This window comes from Poeciliopsis prolifica, unplaced genomic scaffold (assembly GCF_027474105.1).
Source record: "Poeciliopsis prolifica strain line A6 unplaced genomic scaffold, Auburn_PproV2 SCAFFOLD163, whole genome shotgun sequence".
In the NCBI taxonomy this organism is placed as follows: domain Eukaryota; kingdom Metazoa; phylum Chordata; class Actinopteri; order Cyprinodontiformes; family Poeciliidae; genus Poeciliopsis; species Poeciliopsis prolifica.
In genome coordinates, this window is record NW_026562538.1 from 186,173 (window position 1) to 212,476 (window position 26,304).

Genomic DNA, 26,304 nt, shown 5'->3' on the forward strand with positions numbered 1-26,304 from the left:
CATTTTTCACTTCAAGTTTATTGTTCTTAGTGCAAATAATAAAAAAATCCAGGTAAAGAAACTTCTCACATTTTTATGTTCAAGGTTCGGTTTGATGAAGCTGCGGCCGGAAGCTGCTCAGGTGGGCGGGGCTTCTACTGATCGAGACTCACTGCTCTCACCTGTACCAGGTTCTTCTTTATCAAACCAAGGGCACAATTCATTCTAAAGGTTTGTCTCATGTATATGGAGGGTCACATGGTTACACTGACAGCTTCAGTTGTCATGGTAACAGGCCCAACAACCGCCCACCTCAGGAGAACCCAGAGTGGGTCCCAGAGGCCCGGCGTCCCAGAGCCCCAGAGCCCCGGAGGCCCGGCGTCCCAGAGCCCCGGAGGCCCGGCGTCCCGGAGGCCCAGAGGCCCGGCATCCCGGAGGCTCGGCGTCCCGGAGCCCCGGCGTCCCACAGGCCCGGCGTCCCACAGGCCCGGCGTCCCGGAGGCCCGGCGTCCCGGAGGCCCAGAGGCCCGGCATCCCGGAGGCCCGGCGTCCCGGAGCCCCGGCGTCCCGGAGGCCCAGAGGCCCGCCCGGCGTCCCGGAGCCCCGGCGTCCCGGAGCCCCGGCGTCCTGCTTGCCTGAGTCTCTCCCAGGTACTAACAACCTTTCCAGCAGGTCAGAGTTCAGAGTTCTTAGGCCTCTAATGAGCCATCATTGGGTCCAGGTGCCTTAAACCAGGGAGAGACTAAAACATGCAGGACGCCGGGCCTCCGGGCCTGCAGGACCCACGCCGGGCCTCACTGTGCTCCCTGTGTGCTTGGAGCTGGGAAACCCACAGCTGCAAGCAGAGCTTTTTTATCCAGAGCTTGTTTGGCAGCTTCAGCCAATCAGAGCTCAGAGCTGAGGAACGCCCAATCACACTCTGTCGCCTGCTGGACCCAGTCCTGCAGCTGCCACATTCATCTGGTCTACAGCGCTAAAACAGAGAAACTGTCCCAGAAGGCCATAAAACGGTCCAGTAATTCAGTCATTCACCAGCTTGTTCCCTAGAGAAATGCTCCCAGTTCCTGCATGTTCTCTGTTAAAAGTCCAGCTCATTATTCGACGGTTCTGAGCAGAACCAGAACCACTCAGCAGCAGATCCATCATTGTAGTCCAGCTTCAAACTGACATAAAAATCATCTCAAATGTTCTTGATAGAAAACTGCCACAGTCCTCAAATCTACAGCAGCTTTTATTTTGAAAGGACATCCCTTTGCTTCCCGTCTGTCAGTGGGCGGAGTCTGAGCCGGTCGGATCCAGGCGGTGCCAGTCGACCCAGTTCTGATCCGGGACCAGCCTGGTCAGGGAGATGAAGGTCTCCCCCAGCAGCGTGTTCTCCCAGAAGGATCCGTCGCTCAGAACCCTCAGGTGGATCACCCTCTGGTCCAGGTCCCCCCGCGGGATCCGATCGTACACCAGCTGGGGACGCACACACACACACACACACACACACACACACACACACACACACACACACACACACACACACACACACACACACAGCCAGGTTGATGCTACTGGTTCCTGACGGTCCTCTGGGTGGGACAGGAAGTGAGCCTCACCATCTCGTTGTAGGTGGGGTTACAGGTGCGCCGCGCTGCCTTGGTCTTCCTCTTGCCCGTCTTCTGGGGGTCTGGCAGCAAGTAGAGCTTCACGTATGGGTCCGGGTCGGTGCCGTCCTGGAGGGGCTGCTGCACAGAGATGCACCAGAACAAGGCCGGTTCAGTCCAGGTTTCAGGCCTGCAGCCAATCAGGGGCCAGGAACACCTCTACCAATTTTTTTCCTATGTTTATTAGTAGCTAGTGCAAATTCTGTCATCTTTTGCTGGTTGGTGTTAGCTTGTACCAAATATTTTACGTTTAGTGCTTTAGTGTTAAGTTGCAGTTATTTCTTACGTTTATCTGTACACCATTAACTTGCACAAAATTCTATGTGTTTAGCAGTTCAGTACTACTTCATGCTAATTTTATTTAACTGTACAGGTTTTAGTAGTTTAGCGTTGGTGAGGTTGGTCTGTTGTTTAGTGAATTAGTGGTGAGTCAACCTCATTCTTTGCTCAACCTGGCAACAAGTTCAGCCAATTTTACATTGAAAATGTTAATCAGCTAAAGGATCAAGAAAACGTAAATGATTCCTATTGAGATTTGACACCAAACACATTCATGGAATTGAGATCTTAGTCCAAAAATTAACTAATTAATTAACAATTTTATCATGACAAACATGGTGGCCGTCTTGAAAAATCCACAGAATATCAGTTAAAATCATTCCTATGGGCCCAACTTTGCTGGACTCGACACTGAAAGTCTTCATCAGAACCCAACAGAACCTGAAATCAGAACCTGGGTTTGGTACTGACCAGGCCTCTGATGTGGATCACCATGATGAACAGCTTATCGTTCTTGTAGGAAATGGACAGCTTGACCTCTCCGAGCGCCGTTCCTGCAGCTGGAGACCATGACACCTCTGCAATGCACACACAGCAGGAAGTCTCTGTTACCATGGTGACCACAGGTGTCCGTCCAATCCTGGAGCTGCAAGGGGACGTACCTGCAGGTTTGCTGCTGCCTCCTGCGGTTCGTTCGTCTCTGGACAGAGGGTGGAAGAAGGTGTAGACCAGATCACACTGAAAACACACACACATCATGTGTGACAGCAGAGATCCGGCTGACAGGTCCATCAGAACCCTGCAGAACCTCCACAGATAAACAGAACATCTGCTGCGTCCTGATAGGACGCTCACACCCACTCTGACATGGAGCCACATTCTTCACACCGCAGCAAGTTTCTGTAAAATCCTTCAGGTGTGAAAGAGCATAAACGTCACTCCAATTTCAGGATGACAGCCATTTTTAAAGATGGCTGCCATTTTCTGAGCCTTTTAAATCAACTGTTGCTATAAAATCTAACCCATTTTCACGACTTGGATGAAATTTCTGTCACATGTTTTTGACTTTGGTTACAATATTCATACAAATTTGAAGTAATAAAATGCAAAAGCAGAAACCAGTCTGTTAACCATCATCATGGTTAACATCTTTAGATCCATTTATTGTTTCAGTGTTAGTTATGATCCAAATATAAAAGATTTTGCTGAAATATTAAATTATGTGAAGCATTACTACAGCAGCCTGGACTGCAGCCCCGACCCACCTGAGCCACCTCCGGCGCCGCGTGGATCAGGTGCCACACGTAGCCGTTCAGCTCATCCTTCCTCCGGTCCGCCGTCGCCTCGCTTCGGGAACGGCCAATCACAAAGCGGCTGGGGAAACTGGGCGGGGCCAAGATGACAGTTAGAACCTTTAACCCAGCTGGGTAAGCGGGGCGGGCGGGGCCCGGAGGGTACCTGGGCAGCTTGGAGGAGGGGAAGACGAGCCGCAGTTTGCTGTGAAGTTCCTGGAACTCCTCGAAGGTCCTCTGAACCAGCTGCACCTCCTGCTGAGCGTCACGCTCCACCTTCACCACAAACGCCTGGAGGCCCAGAGAGAGACAGGCGGCGGTGACGGACATCATGATTCATTTTATTTGTTGTTTTATTTATTTTACATATTTAAAATGTCTTCCAGTTCCACTGTTAAATGTTCAATAGATTAAATTTTATTGACCTTTGATAAAGTGTTTTTTAATTATTATACCATTACTATCATATTACTGGAAAATGTTCTCACAACAACAAATAAAAAGTTATCACAATTTATGATCCAGTAACGTTTATTATCATGACGGGCATAACTATAACAAATAAAAACTAAACAATATTTAACCAGTACGAACTAATGAATACTAACAAACACAATCTAAAAACTAATCAAAACTAACTGAATTAAACACAAAGTCACAACAAAATAAAACTAGCTTAGAGTGAGTCGGTGCCTGGCGGTCGGTGCCTGGCGGTCGGTGCCTGGCGGTCGGACCCGCAGCGTCCTGACCCAGCGGCTCGGTACTCACGTAGCCCTTGTTGGCGGAGCGGATGTGTCTGCAGATGTAGAGGTTCTTGATGACGCCGTCGCTCCTCGCCGTGTGGATCCGGGGAGCGAAGGACAGCGCGGGTCGGTCCTCCGACGAGGCGAACTTCATCTGGGCCAGGTTATGGATGAAGAAGTTCAGCTTAGTGGCGACGCTGCCCAGACTGGACTCAATCAGCCTGGAGGAGGAGACACAGCTGAGGGTCAGAGGTCACAAAGATCCAAATCAGGTGTTACGCCACAGCTGTGACCGTAGGAGGCGCTGATGCATTTTAACACTACGCTCTGCCAAAAACACAAGTTACACTAGGAGAAAAACAAACGCAAAAAAGCTGACCAAAAAATAAAAAACCTCTGATATTATATTTCCATAATAATCATAGAAAGTCACAATATGATGCCTGTTAACAGATATTGTAACCAAACTGCTACTTATAGTAAAATAACAAGCTCTACTAAAGCAATTAGAGTCTCTGTGAGCTTTTTTTCAACATATAGTCAGTGTTTTCAGTAAAGTTGAGCAAACTGTCCAGAAATGAACTTCATGTTTTTATTGAGAGGCATTGAGAGGAACTGGATGACTTTAAGGTTTTGTTTATGTCCTTTAATTAGCTCTGCACCCTTAGAAGATGAAGAAAATAAGATGCTTTATTAGAGAATTTATACTCTTTAAAAACATACTAAGAAATATCAGATTTAAAATATAATAATAACAGGAGACAATGTAAAATAGCGCCCTCTTCATTTCTGGAGTCAAATAGTCCCATTTCCAAATATGGTATGAGTCTGCTTGCCCCTTCCTGTTAGCTGCAGCGGTGTGGTCAGGTGGAGGCGTACCTGGTGAAGTAGGTGGTGGCATCAGCCTCCGACTCGTGAGGCCTCAGAGTGTCGTAGACGTATTTCAGGTCGTCCAGGTCTGACAGTTCAGGAATCCCACAGGAGAGCATCTGCAAGCAGAAACGCTGCTAAAGCTCCTGGATCAGCAGAAAACTTCTCCAGCTCTCACAAATCTATGTGGTTTGGTCAGCAGCGGTGACCAAACCGCGGCCCGGGGGCCATTTATGGCCCTCAGGACAATTGATCAGAATTCAAGAACAGCCTATATTTGAATTTCAGTTCAATCAGCATCTAAAAACAATGAAAGGGGGAAATTTTCACTGATGCCAAGCTGTTCAAAACAGGAACTACTAAAATCTTGAAAAGGGAAATGCAAAGCGCAAGGCAAAGTTTTCACCAAGAAGCATCCAGGATGCAAAGCAGACTCAGGAACGGCTTCTTAACAAACTTAGCAAAATAAAGCAGGAGTGAGACAGACAAAAAAATACATATCTTGATCAATGATCAGACTTCTTTCAGCTTAACATCCATTATTTGTGCATCTCTTATCTACAAAACCTCAGGGATCATTTACTACATCAAAACATTGAGTGTTGAGTAAAAACAAAAATAAAAAGTAGATGTTTATAATTATAATCACAAAGAAAAATACAAAACTCTAGTGGCCCCTGAAGTGGCTTCAACCTGACATTTGGCCCCGTCCCAAAACGTTTGGACGCCATGACAGTCGCTAGTGTCTGATTGGAGGCGTGTGTGTTCTCACCAGGCCCAGCAGGTTGAGGAACAGGTGTGTGTGTTTGCGGATCAGGTTGTACGCCTCGCAGCACAGGTCAACGAACTCGTGGAAGCGGCTGGAAGGTTTGTCTCCCCCGTTGATGACGTACGCCATGTCGGACGTGAAGACGAAGGGGGCGCGGTCCCTGCAGAGGCAGCCATGACGATGAGCGCCGGTAATCGGGTGTTTTCCTGAAAGGTGACATCGCCAGCCTCTCACCGCTTGATGTTGCCGAACATCTGGGCGTGTCCCAGGAACTTCCCAAAGTCGATGTGGAACATGTGGCGCTCGTCTTCAGCATGATGTTGTCGTTGTGGCGGTCACAGATTCCCAGGATGTAGGTCGCCACGCAGCAGCCGGCGCACGAGTAGATGAAGTTCTCCACCGCCTGACAGAGAGGGTGTTAGTTCAATTTCCTGTTCCAGCTGGGGACCTTCAGAGTAAAAGCCTTAAAGTGAGCAGAAAGCGTTACCTTGTCGTACTGTTCGTCAGTCGGGTTGTGCTTCTGCAGCCAGTCGGCCAGCGTTCGGTCCTTGAAGGATCCCGTGACTCCATGTTCCACCTGGATCTTCCTCAAGGTGTCCGAGTGAGGAATCATCTCCACCATACCTGGAGACAGGTAACACACCAGTCTGTCACACCTGGAGACACGAAACTCAAACGGGTTCCAACTGTCCTCCTGGACTAATTGTCCTCTCTGACTTTATGCTGGCCACTTCACCTGTTCTCCACCTGCTGACATGGTGTGCGCCTCACCTCGTCCTCTGCCTGTGGAGAAGCATTTGAAGATGACCATCCTCATGTCCAGCCCCTCCTGGATCCAGATCTTGTTCATGATGCGGATCATCTGCAGGGTCAGCATGTCCTGTCGCAGGTCGTCTCCTGACTGCACACAGAGGGAGACGTCGGTCCTCACAGGCGCCCAGGTGTGGGCTTACCTGTGGAAGCAGGTAGGCAATACCTTGAAGATGACATTGATGTTGTCTCCGCGGGGGTCCAGGTTCTGGAAGGACAGTTTCAGAGGAACGGCGTTGGAGTTGAAGAAGGAACAAGACTGAAACGGAGAGAAAAGAAAAATTCGTAGATCAAACCAACCAAACCCTTTCAACAACCTGTTCCCCTCCTGGCCTGTGGGGGCGCTGCACCAACAACCACTGCAGAAAACGACACTAAAACCTCTGGAGACACTGAGAGCAACTTCCTGTTTCACCAGATGAAACAAGATGGAGGCGTCAGAGTTTAGTGATTTCTCTTTAGTCTTTGGCTGAAGACCAGGAGCCATTTCTGCTGCTAACGCTAGGCTAACATGTTAGCATTGGTTGGATTTACCCAACCCAGCTTTGGTTTCTCACTGCACTGCGCTGTGAGATCGCCAGGAGGAAAGCAGCTTTAATGCTTCAGGAAACTGGGACATTCCGGACGACATCCTGGTTCCAGCTTCGTTGGGACAGTTTGAGGACGTCTGTAAGTGTGTGTCAGTCTGCAGTTACCTGGATGTTGATTCCTGAGACGAGCAGCGCTGGGTTCAGAGGTAACCTGCAGCAGCTGTTTATGGAGAAGAACTGCTTCATCTCATCCAGACTCTCTCTCAGGACACTCTGAACAGAAACAGAACCAGTTCAGGACCTGCTGCCCCCTGCTGGACAGTTTGTTCCTGCAGCAAATCAGATACCTTAAACACTGACCAAACAATAATCATTTCCTGGCTACGGTTAGAATAAACTGATCAGTTATATTTCACAGCAGGATCCTCTTTTCTGTACGACGTAATAAACTCCTAGCCCTTCTCACCTGTCGGCTGGACGGCGCGGCGTCTCTGACCTTCTGGGCCACCTTGCTGAGGATGGAGACGAGCCAGCACTGTCGGTCAAACTCGTCCCTGAGAGCACGGCCCACGCAGCACAGCAGGGCGGCCAGCAGGTGCTGATAGCGAGCGCTGAACTGGCTGTCCTGCAGGTTGTCCTTCAGCAGCCTGACGTGGACACAGAGACAGAATCACAGCGCCTGGAGGATCAATCAACAGTTGATCGATCGCTCTGACCAGAGACTGTCTATAAGCGAGGAGGTGTCACTCTGACTATGTTTCTGCACCCAGAGGGCAACAAGCAGGAAGCCAGTCTGGGCTACTGGGCTCGGTACTGAGCCAGAACTAGGACCAGCAGGACTGGTTGGAGGTTTGAGAAAAGCTGCAGCTCACCAGAACAAGTAGTGAGCAATGCGAATGTCCCCGATGGCTCTCCGTAGGAGGAACCGGACCAGAGAGCTGTCCAGGTAGCACTCGTACTTCAGAGCCTGAAACACAAACAGAGCCGGCGGAGAGGAGCCGGCTGCTAACAGGTTCTGGTTTCATATTCCTTTTCCCAAATACAGAACTCCAGATTGAGCATGCTCAGTTTTTAGGACACAGGACAGGTGAGAGGCACTACCTGAACCAGCTGAGGTAGAAAGTCCAGCAGCTCCGGGTCCGATATGGAGTCCATCCACTGGACCGCCGTCCTCCTCAGCTCCTGATCCGGAAACCTGGAGAAATGAAAAAAACACAGGAAACTGTTAGAAGCAGGTGAGCTCACCTGGGCAACAGACTGCGTCTCCTCTGTTCAGGTGAGAGCGTACGATGCGTGCAGCAGCCCCAGAGCGTCCAGGTAACCCAGACACGCCCACTGTCGCAGCAGGGCGTAGATTTCTGGCAGACACGCCCACTGCCAGCAGGGGGCGCTGGCCAGAACCAGAGGCAGCGCCGCGCTGTCTGACTGGCAGAAAGCCTTCTTCTCCCACAGCAGCCGCTTGTCGTCCACCGTCAGCCTGCAGACAGGAACACGGGAATAACATGGGAATAACATGGGAATAACACGGGAATAACACGGGAATAACATGGGAATAACATGCAAACATGTCTATCATACAGGAAGGAGATTGTAATACAACTCACACTGACACACACTGCCTCAGTGTCAGTGTGTATCAGTGTGTAATCAGTGTGTGTCAGTGTGTGTCAGTGTGTATCAATGTGTATCAGTGTGTGTCAGTGTGTGTGTGTCAGTGTGTGTCAGTGTGTGTCTGTGTGTATCAGTGTGTATCAGTGTGTGTCAGTGTGCATCAGTGTGTATCAGTGTGTATCAATGTGTGTGTGTCAGTGTGTGTCAGTGTGTGTCTGTGTGTATCAGTGTGTATCAGTGTGTATCAGTGTGTGTCAGTGTGTGTCAGTGTGTATCAGTGTGTATCAGTGTGTGTGTGTCAGTGTGTATCAGTGTGTGTCAGTGTGTATCAGTGTGTGTCAGTGTGTGTCAGTGTGTATCAGTGTGTATCAGTGTGTGTGTCAGTGTGTAATCAGTGTGTGTCAGTGTGTAATCAGTGTGTGTCAGTGTGTAATCAGTGTGTATCAGTGTGTGTATCAATGTGTGTGTGTCAGTGTGTAATCAGTGTGTGTCAGTGTGTATCAGTGTGTGTCAGTGTGTAATCAGTGTGTATCAGTGTGTGTATCAATGTGTGTGTGTCAGTGTGTATCAGTGTGTATCAGTGTGTGTATCAATGTGTGTGTGTCAGTGTGTGTCAGTGTGTATCAGTGTGTGTCAGTGTGTATCAGTGTGTATCAGTGTGTGTCAGTGTGTATCAGTGTGTGTCAGTGTGTATCAGTGTGTGTCAGTGTGTATCAGTGTGTATCAGTGTGTGTCAGTGTGTATCAGTGTGTGTCAGTGTGTATCAGTGTGTATCAGTGTGTATCAGTGTATCAGTGTGTGTCAGTGTGTATCAGTGTCTAATCAGTGTGTATCAGTGTGTAATCAGTGTGTATCAGTGTGTAATCAGTGTGTATCAGTGTGTCAGTGTGTATCAGTGTGTATCAGTGTCTAATCAGTGTGTATCAGTGTGTAATCAGTGTGTGTCAGTGTGTAATCAGTGTGTGTCAGTGTGTATCAGTGTGTATCAGTGTGTAATCAGTGTGTATCAGTGTGTATCAGTGTGTAATCAGTGTGTGTCAGTGTAATCAGGTGTATCAGTGTGTATCAGTGTGTATCACTGTGTAATCAGTGTGTATCAGTGTGTAATCAGTGTGTATCAGTGTGTATCAGTGTGTATCAGTGTATCAATGTGTAATCAGTGTGTATCAGTGTGTGTCAGTGTGTATCAGTGTGTATCACTGTGTAATCAGTGTGTATCAGTGTGTAATCAGTGTGTAATCAGTGTGTATCAGTGTGTATCAGTGTGTATCTGTGTGTATCAGTGTATCAGTGTGTATCAGTGTGTGTCAGTGTATATCAGTGTGTATCAGTGTGTAATCAGTGTGTATCAGTGTGTAATCAGTGTGTATCAGTGTATCAGTGTGTATCAGTGTGTATCAGTGTGTATCAGTGTGTATCAGTGTGTATCAGTGTGTATCAGTGTGTAATCAGTGTGTATCAGTGTGTATCAGTGTGTCAGTGTGTATCAGTGTGTATCAGTGTGTATCATGTGTAATCAGTGTGTATCAGTGTGTCATGTGTAGTGTGTATCAGTGTTGTATCATGTTATCAGTGTGTATCAGTGTGTCAGTGTGTATCAGTGTGTATCAGTGTGTAATCAGTGTGTATCAGTGTGTATCAGTGTGTAATCAGTGTGTATCAGTGTGTGTCAGTGTATCAGTGTGTATCAGTGTGTATCAGTGTGTATCAGTGTGTAATCAGTGTGTATCAGTGTGTATCAGTGTGTATCAGTGTGTCAGTGTAATCAGTGTGTATCAGTGTGTATCAGTGTGTATCAGTGTGTATCAGTGTGTATCAGTGTATCAGTGTGTATCAGTGTGTATCAGTGTGTGTCAGTGTGTATCAGTGTGTATCAGTGTGTAATCAGTGTGTATCAGTGTGTAATCAGTGTGTATCAGTGTGTATCAGTGTGTATCAGTGTGTAATCAGTGTGTATCAGTGTGTATCAATGTGTAATCAGTGTGTATCAGTGTGTATCAGTGTGTATCAGTGTGTATCAGTGTGTATCAGTGTGTATCAGTGTGTATCAGTGTGTATCAGTGTGTATCAGTGTGTATCAGTGTATCAGTGTGTATCAGTGTGTGTCAGTGTGTATCAGTGTGTATCAGTGTGTAATCATTGTGTATTAGTGTGTATCAGTGTGTAATCAGTGTGTATCAGTGTGTATCAGTGTATCAGTGTGTATCAGTGTGTATCAGTGTGTATCAGTGTGTAATCAGTGTGTATCAGTGTGTATCAGTGTGTATCAGTGTGTATCAGTGTGTATCAGTGTGTATCAGTGTATCAGTGTGTATCAGTGTGTATCAGTGTGTATCAGTGTGTATCAGTGTGTAATCAGTGTGTATCAGTGTGTATCAGTGTGTATCAGTGTGTAATCAGTGTTGTATCAGTGTGTATCAGTGTGTAATCAGTGTGTATCAGTGTGTATCAGTGTGTATCAGTGTGTATCAGTGGTAATCAGTGTGTATCAGTGTGTATCAGTGTGTAATCATTGTGTATCAGTGTGTATCAGTGTGTCAGTGTGTATCAGTGTGTAATCAGTGTGTACAGTGTATCAGTGTGTATCAGGTGTATCAGTGTGTCAGTGTGTATCAGTGTGTATCAGTGTGTAATCAGTGTGTATCAGTGTGTATCAGTGTGTAATCATTGTGTATCAGTGTGTATCAGTGTGTATCAGTGTGTAATCAGTGTGTATCAGTGTGTATCAGTGTAATCAGTGGTATCAGGTGTCAGTGTGAATCAGTGTGTATCAGGTGTATCAGTGTGTAATCATGTGTATCAGGTGTATCAGGTGTATCAGTGTGTATCAGTGTGTATCAGTGTGTAAAAGTGTGTATCAGTGTGTATCAGTGTGTATCAGTGTGTAATCAGTGTGTAATCAGTGTGTATCAGTGTGTAATCAGTGTGTAATCAGTGTGTATCAGTGTGTATCAGTGTGTAATCAGTGTGTAATCAGTGTGTATCAGTGTGTAATCAGTGTGTAATCATTGTGTATCAGTGTGTATCAGTGTGTAATCAGTGTGTCAGTGTGTATCAGTGTGTAATCAGTGTGTATCAGTGTGTATCAGTGTGTAATCAGTGTGTATCAGTGTGTATCAGTGTGTAATCAGTGTGTAATCAGTGTGTATCAGTGTGTATCAGTGGTAATCAGTGTGTAATCAGTGTGTATCAGTGTGTAATCAGTGTGTATCAGTGTGTATCAGTGTGTAATCAGTGGTGTATCAGTGTGTAATCAGTGTGTATCAGTTGTAATCAGTGTGTATCAGTGTAATCAGTGTGTATCAGTGTGTATCAGTGTGTAACAGTGTGTGAATCAGTGTGTATCAGTGTGTAATCAGTGTGTATCAGTGTGTATCAGTGTGTATCAGTGTGTATCAGTGTATCAGTGTGTATCAGTGGTGTATCAGTGTGTAATCAGTGTGTATCAGTGTGTAATCAGTGTGTATCAGTGTGTATCAGTGTGTAATCAGTGTGTATCAGGTGTATCAGTGTGTATCAGTGTGTATCAGTGTGTAATCAGTGTGTATCAGTGTGTATCAGTGTGAATCAGTGTGTATCAGTGTGTATCAGTGTGTATCAGTGTGTAATCAGTGTGTATCAGTGTGTATCAGTGTGTAATCAGTGTGTATCAGTGTGTAATCAGTGTGTATCAGTGTGTATCAGTGTGTAATCAGTGTGTAATCAGTGTGTATCAGTGTGTATCAGTGTGTAATCAGTGTGTATCAGTGTGTATCAGTGTGTATCAGTGTGTAATCAGTGTGTATCAGTGTGTATCAGTGTGTAATCAGTGTGTATCAGTGTGTATCAGTGTGTAATCAGTGTGTATCAGTGTGTATCAGTGTGTAATCAGTGTGTATCAGTGTGTATCAGTGTGTATCAGTGTGTATCAGTGTGTATCAGTGTGTATCAGTGTGTATCAGTGTGTAATCAGTGTGTATCAGTGTGTATCAGTGTGTATCAGTGTGTATCAGTGTGTAATCAGTGTGTATCAGTGTGTAATCAGTGTGTATCAGTGTGTATCAGTGTGTATCAGTGTGTATCAGTGTGTAATCAGTGTGTATCAGTGTGTATCAGTGTGTATCAGTGTGTATCAGTGTGTATCAGTGTGTATCAGTGTGTAATCAGTGTGTATCAGTGTGTATCAGTGTGTATCAGTGTGTAATCAGTGTGTATCAGTGTGTATCAGTGTGTATCAGTGTGTAATCAGTGTGTATCAGTGTGTAATCAGTGTGTATCAGTGTGTATCAGTGTGTATCAGTGTGTATCAGTGTGTAATCAGTGTGTATCAGTGTGTATCAGTGTGTAATCAGTGTGTATCAGTGTGTATCAGTGTGTATCAGTGTGTATCAGTGTGTATCAGTGTGTAATCAGTGTGTATCAGTGTGTATCAGTGTGTAATCATGTGTATCAGTGTGTATCAGTGTGTATCAGTGTGTAATCAGTGTGTATCAGTGTGTATCAGTGTGTATCAGTGTGTAATCAGTGTGTATCAGTGTGTGTAATCAGTGTGTATCAGTGTGTATCAGTGTGTATCAGTGTGTATCAGTGTGTATCAGTGTGTAATCAGTGTGTATCAGTGTGTATCAGTGTGTAATCAGTGTGTATCAGTGTGTATCAGTGTGTAATCAGTGTGTGTCAGTGTGTGTGTGTCAGTGTGTGTGTGTCAGTGTGTGTGTGTGTCAGTGTGTGTGTATCAGTGTGTATCAGTGTGTATCAGTGTGTAATCAGTGTGTATCAGTGTGTATCAGTGTGTATCAGTGTGTATCAGTGTGTATCAGTGTGTATCAGTGTGTGTCTGACCAATGGAAGGCCTTCTTCTGCAGGACGTCCTGCAGTTGGATCTGGCTGATCGTGTCCAGCCTGCTGAAGTCGTATTGAGGACAGAAGTCAGCAGGGGGCGGCGTGCTGAAGATCACTTCAAAGGACGAGGTGGGGAAGTCCACCTGGGGACACACAGGTGAGGTGTCATGCCGTCTGGCTACATCATCAGGAGGAAGGTCTTCACCTGTCCAGGTGTGGTTCTCACCTGCAGGATGACGCTGTCCGGCTGGCTGAAGTTGGGAGAACTGGTTCGGGCGTTTCCGCTCCTCCCTGGGGTTGATGGCCACAGACCCAGCAACTTCCTGCCGCATGTCAGCACACTGCGCACACACACACATCAGCACACACCTCCACCTGCCATCAGCAGGTAGATTTACTGAGTGACCCGTGACAGGAAGCTGAACCGTGAATCTATGTCCCTTCGGTCTAAATGGCCGTTTCTATGATGACGAGACCAACAGAACCAAGCAGGGAGCAAACATTACATGTGAGCCAAGCTGACCAATCAGAAGAGCTTCCTGGGAGTCATGTGACTCACTGTCTGAAGTTGAAGAGCGGCATGGTGACCCAGCCCAGAGGCTCAGGGATGCGCCGCTGCTTGCCCTTCTCCTCGGCTCCTCCAGGGGGCGGCAGAGGGCTGGCGTACAGCGTGATCGTGAGCTGCGACTCCCGGGGCAGCTGGGTAATCTCCACTGGGAAACACACCCTGAGGGGTGAGGGGGTCAGGGAGAGGTCAGAGGTTAAACTGAGGGATTAATGGATAGATATATCTGAGTATTATCAGCATAACGGCAGACATTATGAATATCTAAATATGTATTAGATTATTTTAGAAATTGATTAATCAATTGATTAATTAGCGCATTCTGCTAATTTTTCTCTTTAAAAAATTTAGAAGTGCACACAAAATGCAAATAAAAAATTTAAGTCAATTTTTGAAATTAGAAAATAAACGCTTCACTGCGTAAAATAGGATTCCTTAGGCAAACGCTTGATCATTTGTCGCTGATTCATCTCCAGCTAAAAATACTGTTTTGGATTAATAGATGTAATTAAGCCACCTTCAATGGCTCTTTGAAGAATCTTGATGAGCTACAACAACATTTAATTTCCTTTTAGGATTAATAACATATTTTGAATTTAATTGGACTTAATACAATTTTCTTTGACAAAATCTGAACCACATGAAGCTAGTTTTGCTAGCGAAGAGTTTTGGGTAGAACATCATTTCAGAGAATCAAATGTTTACATTTTTGTAGAGCTTTAGATTAATTACTGCTCTGTGATGTTCTTTGTTTGCGTAATTCAATAATCAGGCCTTTGTTTCTCCAGGAAAATCTAGTTGAAATTAAAAATCTCTGGCTGAGCCAGAGCTGTCAGGGTCACACCTCAAATAACCCCGACATGTGATGATTCAACTAACTGGGTTGTGTGAACCAATCAGATTAAAACCAGTCAACAGAACCTGGACCAGGTGAGGCTGTGATGTCATGGCTCAGGTGCGTACCTCTGGTCCCATACCACCAGGTGGAACAGGTATTTACTGACGGCCTGTTTGCTGGTGTGCTGCGGCGCACAGAGCTCCGCCCCTCCATGAGTCAGAGAGCAGGACAGGAAGAAACCCTCGTAGCTGACCAATGAGAGAGCAGAACACACGTGATGTCATGATGAGAGCATGAGGAACAGGCCAGGTGTACTATGTGCAGATTTTCAAAAAATGTTTTATGCTCAGAATCATCTCAGAGAACATTTAATCTTTCTATGGTTTAACAGAACCGACCCAACAGCTGCAGAACCGACCGAGCTACAGGAAACCTGATGCAACCCAGCGAGCCATCGTACCTGGTTGCCCAGGTGATGGGAACGCGATGGGCGGCATACACGCTGAAGGACAGGACGTTGGTGACGAGCCCGGCCTCCTGGACTGGCGCCGTGCCGCTCCGGCTCTGCGCCGCCGTGTGGAAGTTGGCGTTAAACGTGCTGCAATAGAGCTCCACTAGGTCCAAGATGGCCGCCGTCAGCTTCTCCACCACCGACTCTACAGGAAGAGAGGAGAGCTGAAGGAGGTTCTGCTGCAGGAACTAACCGGATCACTGGTTCTGTTCGTACCTCTGTTCTCCCGCAGCAACAGCACTGATGCATCCTGGGAAACAGGAAGACGTTAAACTTCTGAGTGTCTGCCACAGAACCTCAGAACCGCTCACCTTCAGAACCTTGGGCTGCAGGCGACAAGGGCATGCTGGGAGCTGGTTCAGGGCTGCCGTCACATCCGGCGTTTCTACGGCAGCCAGTGAGCTACAGAGCGCTTTCACTGATTGGACGAGGCGCTCCACATGCAGGAGCAGCTCCACCTTCAGAGAGCGACACAAATAAGAGGGTGTGTGTGTGTGTGTGTGGGGGGTGGGGGATGGGGGGGGTTTGTGTGTGCGTGTAACTCTTGGTTATTTTTTATCTTTAAATATGTGTGTATGCAGGTCACCTCTGACAGCAGAAAGGACTCGGCCTCGTTGTGAAAGGTGTCCAGCAACAGAGTCAGAGCCTCCCTGATCAAACACATGGACACGCTCGTTAACGGAGATCGACCAATCAGAGCTCTGTGGCCAGGCCACGCCCCTCACCTGGTGATCGTTTGTTTAATGGGACGCTCCTGCAGTAGGATGCAGTGGTTCATGGAGGACGGCGTGTCATCATCTTCCTCCTGGAAGGAAAATAAGTCTGTGTCTCTGATTGGCTTAAACAGTTAGTGGTTCACTTCCTGGTTTCAGTGGATGTGAGATCTGATTGGTTAGGACAGAGCTACACGGTTGGTCGTTCAGCACCTGCAGCTCACCTGCAGGGTGTTGTGCTCTGAAACTGGGTCCTTTTTAAATGACAGAAGCAGGATGTGTGACCCGGTTTGTTTCCCAGAACCCGGCGTTTGTTCAGAACCACAGCGGGTTGCTGCAGCCTCTCAGCTCATTGTTTCATTTCTCTAAGAACAAAGCGTGTGTGTACGTGGGTGTGTGTACCGTGCGAGCCAGCGTGGTGTTGACTGCAGATCTCTTGGTGAGAAACAGCCGAATGTCCCAGTCAAACTTCAGACACTGTTGGACAAACTCCAGACCGGCCAGAGTCTGAGAACTGAAGGACGGACATAAGGAAGGACAGAGGTACAGAGAAAGGGTCAGCTTTACTCAGAGTTTGCAATGTTTGGATTTTTCCTCCAGTTTACTGTGATCTGTGCTGTCATGGTCTCCTCAAAATCCAAACTTACAGAAAAATTTACCCGGATTCAGAAAAAATCTTTCCCGGATTCAGGCCCGGATCCACAGAGAAACCGGCCCGGATCCACAGAGAAACCGGCCCGGATCCACAGAGAAACCGACCCGGATCCACAGAAAAACCGGCCCGGATCCACAGAGAAACCGACCCGGATCCACAGAGAAACCGACCCGGATCCACAGAAAAACCGGCCCGGATCCACAGAGAAACCGACCCGGATCCACAGAGAAACCGACCCGGATCCACAGAGAAACCGGCCCGGATCCACAGAGAAACCGACCCGGATCCACAGAGAAACCGACCCGGATCCACAGAGAAACCGACCCGGATCCACAGAGAAACCGGCCCGGATCCACAGAAAAACCGGCCCGGATCCACAGAGAAACCGACCCGGATCCACAGAAAAACCGGCCCGGATCCACAGAGAAACCGACCCGGATCCACAGAAAAACCGGCCTGGATTCCGGGTTCTCCCTGAGTTACTGTTTCAGAGCAGGAAGTTCAGCTGCTCTTATCTCTCACACACACACTTCCACCCATTCAGCAGCAGACAGTTGTGTGTGTGTGTGTAGGTGTCAGAGTATGTGTGTGTGTGTGTGTGTGTGTGTGTGTGTGTGTGTGTGTGTGTGTGTGTGTGTAGGTGTCAGAGTGTGTGTGTGTGTGTGTGTGTTGTGTGTGTGTGTGTGTGTAGGTGTCAGAGTGTGTGTGTGTGTGTGTGTGTGTGTGTGTGTGTGTGTGTGTGTGTGTGTGTGTAAGAGAGAGAGAGACAGAGAGAGAAGACCTCTACAGCTGCTTCCTGCTCTTAGGGGACCGGAACCAGAGATCCAGAACAGGAACCCCATCTGGGAGCAGTCGGATCAGAACATGCAGGTCCATCTCCACGAAGGACCAGCTGGTTTTGTGACCTTTAACCGATGAAGTCATTTTATCCATCTGCTGCCGTGGTTCTGATTGTCTGAGCCCAGAGTGGTTCTGGTTCTCTGGAGTTGGTTTCAGTTCCAGCTTTATAGGTTGACAGAAGATCCACGTAGCTTTACCACAAACCACAGAACCAGAACCTCCTTTGAGCGCCAGAACCAGCTGCTGGACCTCCAGAACCAGCGATACCGATCCGGTTCTTACTTGCTGAGGAACTCCTCGTATCCGCAGACCTTCAGCAGGTAGTCGTCCACGTCCAGCTGGTCCAGTTGGTCCTGGGTGTAGCACAGCGTCTGGTAGATCAGCAGGTCCACCGTGGACGAGCCTGAGACACACAGACCGGTCCGGTTAGGCTCCGACAGAACCGGATCACGAAGAAAATCATCACACAAACACCCAGCATAACCATAGAAACTCTCATTTAGCTGCTCGGCCTGCAGGACCATCTCCTTCACTCCAGAACCCGTCCAGTCGGTACTACCCGGGCTTATTACCGTCGCAGGTGAAGGTCAGAGGTTCCCTGAACGCCTCGCAAGCCACCGTCACCTTGACGGCCACGCCCAAAGCCTGGTGCAGCTCATCATGGCCGACCGACGGCGACCACACGAAGCCGGCGTTCCTAGAGCGGTTGCTGCTGGGGTACGCTGAGCGCAGCCTGCACACACACACACACCACACACACACACACACACACACAGACAGAGAGAGACACACACACACACACATAGGGACACACACACACACAGACCTTTTGAGTTCAAATCCTCTAGTTAACAATTAATCAATTACTAAATTAGTTAAAGATTAGTTCAATAATCAATTACTCGGTTTAATTGTTTCAGGCCTAGTCCAAGTCCACCCTGGTCCAACTCTGCTTTTAGTTGGCTTAATACAAGAAGTGCTTCAAATGAAGACTGACCCAGATCCTGTTTTAATGCTGAGAAAAGTTTCATTTCTCTTCTAGTTGACAATTAAACTGGATGCGTTTCATTTAACACGGAAAACCTGCAGAAACCTTTTGTAGTTTTGGATCCATGATTCTATTCTATTGTTATCTGATAATTTCATTTGAATTAAAATGGTTCATGCTAACTTTGGACACCCTGGTCTGAACTGTTTCTGGAGAATTACACAGGAAGGGGAGGAGTCACTCACACATCCAGCATGTGACAGAACGCTGCCACTTCCTCGTCTCTCTCCTCTGACACCTGGAACAGTTCGTATCCAAACCCGTTGGTCCTGGAGCCCAGGCGCACCTGTCAGCCAATCAGAGCACACAATACCTGTCAGCCAATCAGAGCACACAATACCTGTCAGCCAATCAGAGCACACAATACCTGTCAGCCAATCAGAGCACACAATACCTGTCAGCCAATCAGAGCACACAATACCTGTCAGCCAATCAGAGCACACAATACCTGTCAGCCAATCAGAGCACATACCTGTCAGCCAATCAGAGCACAGATTTCATTGCTCCATCACACCAGGTGTGTTTTATTGTCAGAATAAAATCATTGTTTTATGACAACTCCAACATCAAAAATAAACACTAAACTGAAGAACTCTTGTGAAGTTATCTTTATTTGGAAGGGGGAAAAAAAATCACACAAATTAAGAAGGAAAGATCAGATTGAAAATAACCTTTTTCTCATCATTTTAAGGCTTTTTTTCTGGTAAGATTGCACCATTATTCTTATGACTATATTCTTGTAAGTAAACAAAAATTCTGGCATTGTGGCCCTGATACTCCCTCATCCATCTCACAGCAGGGATTATGCAAGTGAAAGCCACTTATAAATACCTTTTTATCATTGGTAAATTTCTTACTTTTCCTTTAGAAAAAAAGTGAGAAAAACAATCAGAGATCAAATATGTTCAAACCATTTTTTGGAGAAATTGTGATATTATTAATCAATTATTTGTTATTCTCATGATCTTTATAATGTATCTTTAATTGATGCTTTCCTTAAGTTAATCTCATTATAGAATTAAGAATGTTTCTTGTATTGTTGATTTGCTCTGATTCCTTTCTCAGAAGGCCTCACTGACAGAGAGCAGAAACAAAATCTTCCTGCAGGTTTACCTCTTGGTGAAGAGCTCTGCTTCGGTTGAGTTGCTGGCCTCCAATAAAACCATCATTGATCACTACATATTTTATTAATCTTTGTGCCTGGAAGGACATTATCTAGTGCAGAATGATTGTGTGTTAGTTAGTGAATAACATTTGACGCTGTAGTGTTTGATGAGTTGTTCCCCCTCCCTTTAGAGCTACAGCGTCCTTGTGATTAGGGATCCTAGAAACAATAAAATAGAGGAGCAGACAAAATGTGCTTCAGAGCGGTAGGAGATTGTAACTGAAGCACATCTCTGTCCGTTCTCCTCGCGAGTAAAAAGAATCTAACTCTTTTGTCTTTTCTGTCTTTGTTAATGTATGTTTAACAGGTGTTAACCCTAACAATTTTCTAATGGCGGCTGTGATCGATAAACAGCTCAGTGATGTAACTTCCTGCTGATGCTCCGCCTCGTTTCAACCAATCAGAAGGCAGGATGATCATCACCTGAAGTGTGATGAGACCTTTCTCCAACAGGGGGCAGAACTGAGTTCTGACTGACAGAACCGGGTTGTTCTGCTGGATAAACTGGTCTGACTGGTGTTCAACTGGAGGTGAACATGAACTGGGAGGAAATGCTGAGTTCTTTCTGAGAAACATGATGGAACCAGAACCAGAACTCTGGGCCTGGTTTAGACCTGAAGCAGCTGCAGCTTCGACACAAATATAGACAGGAAGTCCGGTTCACTTAAAACAGGAAATCTGATTCATTCTGCAGCCAATCACAGCCCTGTACTGTCCAGGTTCTTACCGGGTCAGCAGAAACCCTGCGCTGGTTCTTGTTGCTCTTCGCCGCAGGTGTGTAGGTCCTGGGCGGCACCTGTGGGGGGAGGGTCTTACTCCGGGCCACGGGCTTCCCTGATTGGTCCCCGTTGGCCCAGCGGGCTGGCGGCGCCGGACGACCCTCGTTGAGTCTGGCCAGCGAGTCGTTGATGAGGTCATAGTTCAGCTCCGCTGAGGTCACCTTCAGCTGGTCGCCCCCAGGGTGGAACACGTTAACGTCCCGGTTGGAGGGCCGGGGGGCAGCAGGGGCAGCTCTGACCCAGACGGAGGGGGTAGGGGGTGCCTGGGCGGCACGGCGGGGGAACGTCGTCAGGTAGGGCCGAGCCTTTAGAGAGGAACCCTAAGCCGGGTCCAACAGAGTCGCCAGAACCAGAACCGGAGAACTTCCTGAGCTCAGGACTGTCCAGGATATAGGGTGTCTCCTTCATGAAGCCCCCAGCAGGGGGCGCTGGTCTGGGTGGGAGGGGCAGCGGGAACTGGGACCCCCCCGGCTGGTTGGGGGAGGAGTCGGGTCCAGAGAGGTCCAGCAGCAGGTCCTCTGAGGAGGCGGGGAGGTTCTGTCCCGGTGTGGAAGGATCTGGAGTCTTTAGGCCCGTCTGGCTGGGAGCGCCGGGTTCTGGGAGGGCAGACCCGGTTCCGGTCTTGTCCTGTTTGAGTCTGGAGAGAGCATCGTACTCCATCTGCAGCGCCTCGGCCAGAACCAGCTCCCTCTGGCTGAGACCCAGAGCCTCCAGAGCGCCCCAGCCCGCCTCGCTGCCCTCCTTCTGGGTCTGGGCCGCAGACATGGCAGCTGCGGTGGGAGCAGATCTGACGAGGAGACGGTCAGAAGATAATCTGGGTTATTAACGCAGCTTATTAACGTAACAATCTTTCAAACATTGGACATCAGCTATTTCACACCTACAAATACCATATTTATTCAGTCATTATGGAAATAGGTTTTAGTACATTTGCTGAGTAGCAATTTTTATTCTTTTGACTCATTTTCATTTTGAAAGCTGCTGTCCTCATCAGCAGTGTTACTCTAAAAATCTCTTCAGTGTGGAAACAATCTTATTCGCTGCTCAATTCAGATGTTTTTCATGTTTCCCATCATCCACTTGAATTTTGTTTTTAAACCTTTTTAGTCAAGTATTGTTTAAATGTTATTCATTTTCACAATTTGGACAAACTGTTTTTGACTTTGGTCATCATACATTGTTAAAGTAATAACATGTAGCAATTTACACGCTGGAAAAACAGTCATCTTCATGGTTAGCGTTAGCATCCGCTCATTTTTCTTATGTGTTTAACAGGTTAGCAGAGCTCAGATTCTTGTTGGTCCGCTGTCCCCACCACTAATAATATCAACTCTTTATATTAGTGCAAACATATAATCTCCATTACGACCAAGGCGGCCATTTTGGAACATGGCCATTTGGTAAAGGAAACAAGATCAAGAAAATATAAATGGTTTCTATGGTTCAAGATATGTAGGCTATGGTTTGACAAACATGTTCATCTTTTCTGTGATTTTTATGAAAAAATGTTTTACATGGTGGCTTAGATGAGTCTACCTTCAGTAAGCTGCAGGTTCTGGTGCTGAATAATAAAAAACAGTTGAGTAAATAAACCTGAGTCACCTGAACCAATCACAGTCTGTTTAATGCTGTAGTCTGACTAATCTGCACATAGTCTGACAAATTGTCACTTTGACAACCCAAACACCTTGTTTTGTTCATGCGTGTGCACAATGCTGGAGGGCTAACAGTTGATTCTGTTCCTTCCTGTCTGTAGCGGCGCCGCGTAGAACCACTAACAAAATGAAACCAGGAGACGAAGGGATTATTAACTTGAAGCGCCATAGCAGAGAGAAAAATAACACCGAAAAATTGTTAAACAACAAGTCAAAGCCACTTTTTTTTCACTCTCTGTGTTAGCTGTGCTACACACAGACTCATTGCTATAGCAACCGACTGACAACAACTCCACTAGTGCATCAGAATGCAACACCAAAAACAAGCAACAGGACATTCAGCCCGTTAGTTTTATGCTTTCAGGGTCCATGTTTACCTTGTGATTGCTGTGGTAGATTAGCTACCGCTGCTATCAGCTAATCACCATAGCATCACATCTACAGATTATGGCTGTCAAAGTCAAGCTAGCATAACTAACCTACTTCCCTTTTCCTCGCTATTTTTTTAATTAAAACATTTTCTTGATCTTGTTACAGTAGCAGAGTTCTGTGTCCATTTTTCTTTTATATCTCACATATACATTCAAGATTTAGTGTTATATTGACAAGCTAACAGCTAAAACCAAAGATGTTCACCTTCCACTTGGAAGCTGTGGGCGGGATCTAGCATGCGTGACATCACACTGCACGCTATTGGCTCCTGAAGGTTATAAAAGTGGAGTGGGGAGACATTCACCTGTTTACTTTTCATACTTGACCTGAATCTGGTTCTGGTTCAGCTGGAGGTTTGTTCCTGTTAAAGCAGACTTTTCCTCTCTACTGTCGCGATGTGCATGCTCAGAATGAAGGATTGCGGTAAATGAGCTGATGCTCAGTCATACAGTTTTTCATCCTTCCTTTGATGGAAAACTGTTCAAACTGAACTGTGCTGTTTAGTGTCTGGGAGTGAATGAAACCTGTTTGTTTAGTGAGGAGCTTTGAGACGACATACTGGGAATCAGAACCAGGAAGTGAACTCAAAGAATAACAGAATGAGAAGCTGGTGTGAGTCTCATATAACTGATGTTTTTTTTAACAGCTTTTGGTTTCATTACTTCTGTTTTTCAGGTTAAGAATGAATAAAATGAATATTATTGAGGTTATGTTGGGCTGTCTGGCTTAATCAGCTGATTCTACCACCGTCTAACACCATTCATGCTAATCTCAGCAACAGAGACGACAGATCAGTAGAAGAAGAAGAGAGAGCGACCAGTCTGTGTGAACCCCCCATCAGACAAAAGGCTTTTTAATGAAGCAGAGGGGGGAGGACGGTTCGGAACAAAGAGCTGGGGCCAGAGTCACATGACAGAGGTCACAGGGTGACCCAATCAGAGGGGGCGGGGCCACAGTCACAGCCAAACCCCACCCCTGCCAGATATCCACAATCAGCCTGAGACTCAGACTGGAAACCAGTTCCTGTTACTGGAAACTAAACTTCATCAGAACCAGGCAGAGACGAGCAATGATCGACAGAGTGGAAGCTGCAGGACCAAGTCAGTCATCTCTGAACACCAGAGCGCCGTTAAAGGTTAAAGGTCAACACAAACACCTCATAATAGCTGTCAGGCACAGTGGTGGAGGCTGATGACCTGGGCTGCAGCAGATCTACGAAAGAATGACTGAAAAAGCAAAGACACAAAATCCTGGAATGCTCTAGTCAAAGACCAGTCCTCACAGGATTCAATCAGTTTTGACAATGTATCGGTTCCCGGGAAGGAATCGGTTCTGGGAAGGAATCGGTTCTGGGAAGGAATCGATTCCGGGAAGGAATCGGTTCTGGGAAGGAATCGGTTCTGGGAAGGAATCGGTTCCGGGAAGGAATCGGTTCTGGGAAGGAATCAGTTCCGGGAAGGAATCGGTTCTGGGAAGGAATCGGTTCTGGGAAGGAATCGGTTCTGGGAAGGAATCGGTTCCGGGAAGGAATCGGTTCCGGGATTTGCTCTGATCTGCAGGACAAGCCGGCGTTTCCTCCAGCAGATCCTGCTGCTTTTTGATCTGCTGAGATGATCTGGTCTCAGAGAACATTCAGATGTTGGGCCGAAGTCGGACCCAGAGGATCTTCTGGCTCCGCTCTGAAGGTTCTGGTTCTGAAGGAAAGAACTGAGTGAATCTGCAGGCTTAGAGAGGAAGCTCAGCCAGCTGCTGTGACTTCCTGTCTTGATGTCATCGCACAGCTGCAGATCACCATGCAGCTGCAACAGGACCCTGGCAGAACCTGGAAGTTCTGGTCTCCAGAACCAAGACAGACGTTCAGCCGGACCCGCAGGGCAGCTTCATCTGCTGACATTAGCAGCTTGAACCACAGCGGTTCCTCAAACCGGTTTCACTCAGCTGGAGAACCGGCTGTTCACCTGCTGCACGCTTGGACCTGAAGATCCACTAATCCCCATTTTATGTGACGTCATATGAATCCCACTCACAGTTTGGACCGGAACTTAATCCAAATGTTTCTGATTTTAGATTTTTCTGTCGGTTTTTTCCTCGGAGGAGGGCAGGAGGCTGCAGCTACGAGCCTGAAAGAAAAACCCATTTCACACCCTGAACGAGGATTGGATGTTAATAATTTCGGAGCCGAACCTATTAAAGGAACCGAGCCATCGGAACCCCGAACGTAACGGTGACCGAACCGCAGTCTGGTCTCAGACATACCGGAACATTTTTTAAATGTCACTTTTGTAAATGGAGTTTGGCTGAAATCCTAAACTCTTCCAGTCTGTCTGGCCCGGTGGGTCAGAGTTCTGATGAATGGACCGGACCCGGCTTTGTTGGTCGCAGAACCTGGAGGCTATATCGACAGGTGCACAGTCTTACCTATTCGTGAAACTACGGGGTCCGGGAGGGGCCAGCGGCTGCCATCTTTACTTTCCTCCGGGAATCACATCAATCCAGGCGGAGTAACGGCCAGGAGTCGCCGCTGCGCCCGGTTCTCCTCTCATGCGGCCCGGAGAGCAACCCGGCCGCTGCCTGGGCTCCGGCTCCTGTCTCTGGGTCGGCAGCAAGGCCCGCTGCGGGTTCTGCCCGGTTCTGACACACGGAGAAAGAGGTGCGGACCGCGGGGCGAGGGCTGCGAGGCAGCTGCAAGCGAGAGGGGCTGCCAATACACACTGTGCTTCCGGCTTACCTTTCACAATAAAAGCCAGGCACACTCCTGCTATACAGCTGCAGGGTTATCGATTCATAAATATCAAGGAGGTTCCGGTTTACCTTTCAGAATAAAGTGGATGGATGGATGGATGGATGGATGGATGGATGGATGGATGGATGGATGGATGGATGGATGGATGGATGGATGGATGGATGGATGGATGGATGGATGGATGGATGGATGGATGGATGGATGGATGGATGGATGGATTTTTATCTCTAAATTTCATTTAAATATATTAGTTCCTGGGAACTAACGACATATTTACTAAGGTCATGAAAAACTGATAAAAACTAGATGGAACGTAAAATATAGTAAAACTATAATCAAAATAAAAATGAATCAAATATGAACAATTGTTTGTTTATTGGTAATTTTTATAGTAAAAGAGTTTCTTTTAAAAATATCAAAATCAAAGAAACAGACAGGATGCCCCGTTTGAGCTGCTGCGGCTCCAGAATGAATTGTGTCAAAATAAAAGCTCTTCCGGTCAGACCTAATTCTTCAGATTTTCGGTTTATGGAGAAAACAGATGAAAGTCAGTAAATCTCATCACCGCAGAGCTGAATGCGGTTTCATTCCCATCTGAACCGGGTCAGAACTGGCTCACTTGAACTTATTTATGATTCAGAACCTTCTGGGAAAAATATTCTTATTATCCAGAAACAGTTTCAGTTCTGTTTTTCCGAACCTGAGCTTTGGACCGAACTCCAGTTTTAGTTCATGCTAACCGAAGTTTCTGCTGTTTTTTCTTTAGAAACTCTGACCAGAACCAGCAGAACATGACACGGGATTTCTCAGAACTCTGGTTTCTTAGAACCCCAAGGTGTTCCTCAAGTTGTATCTGGACCTGCAGCAGAATAGAACCGGTTCTTCCAGAACCAGCCTGAACAGAGCCGTTCTGTTCCTGCCAGGCACGACAGAAGGAAGAACATTTCCTGGTTCTGATCACCTTGACCCGGTTCTGTGCTTCAAAACAGGAAAAGCTGCTTCCTGAA

The 26,304-nt window shown here is 47.0% G+C and overlaps 1 protein-coding gene across 1 annotated transcript; it reads right to left on the minus strand.

Annotated features, from left to right (window-relative positions):
- LOC129356271 (phosphatidylinositol 4-phosphate 3-kinase C2 domain-containing subunit beta-like) lies at positions 1 to 25,321 on the minus strand. The gene is given in 36 exon segments (XM_055025865.1): positions 1 to 1,437; positions 1,581 to 1,709; positions 2,379 to 2,485; positions 2,570 to 2,645; positions 3,173 to 3,290; positions 3,366 to 3,490; positions 3,968 to 4,163; positions 4,822 to 4,931; positions 5,585 to 5,741; positions 5,816 to 5,882; positions 5,885 to 5,984; positions 6,069 to 6,205; positions 6,353 to 6,482; positions 6,558 to 6,650; positions 7,087 to 7,194; positions 7,388 to 7,568; positions 7,794 to 7,888; positions 8,023 to 8,116; positions 8,210 to 8,398; positions 13,354 to 13,496; positions 13,580 to 13,694; positions 13,913 to 14,080; positions 14,882 to 15,004; positions 15,217 to 15,412; positions 15,484 to 15,517; positions 15,579 to 15,725; positions 15,854 to 15,917; positions 15,993 to 16,072; positions 16,383 to 16,494; positions 17,758 to 17,878; positions 18,048 to 18,208; positions 18,709 to 18,809; positions 20,416 to 20,678; positions 20,681 to 20,743; positions 20,746 to 21,254; positions 24,973 to 25,321. Coding segments are annotated over 35 exon segments (4,782 nt in total). The 5' UTR covers positions 21,233 to 21,254; positions 24,973 to 25,321; the 3' UTR covers positions 1 to 1,245.
- Positions 25,322 to 26,304: the final 983 nt, after the last annotated feature.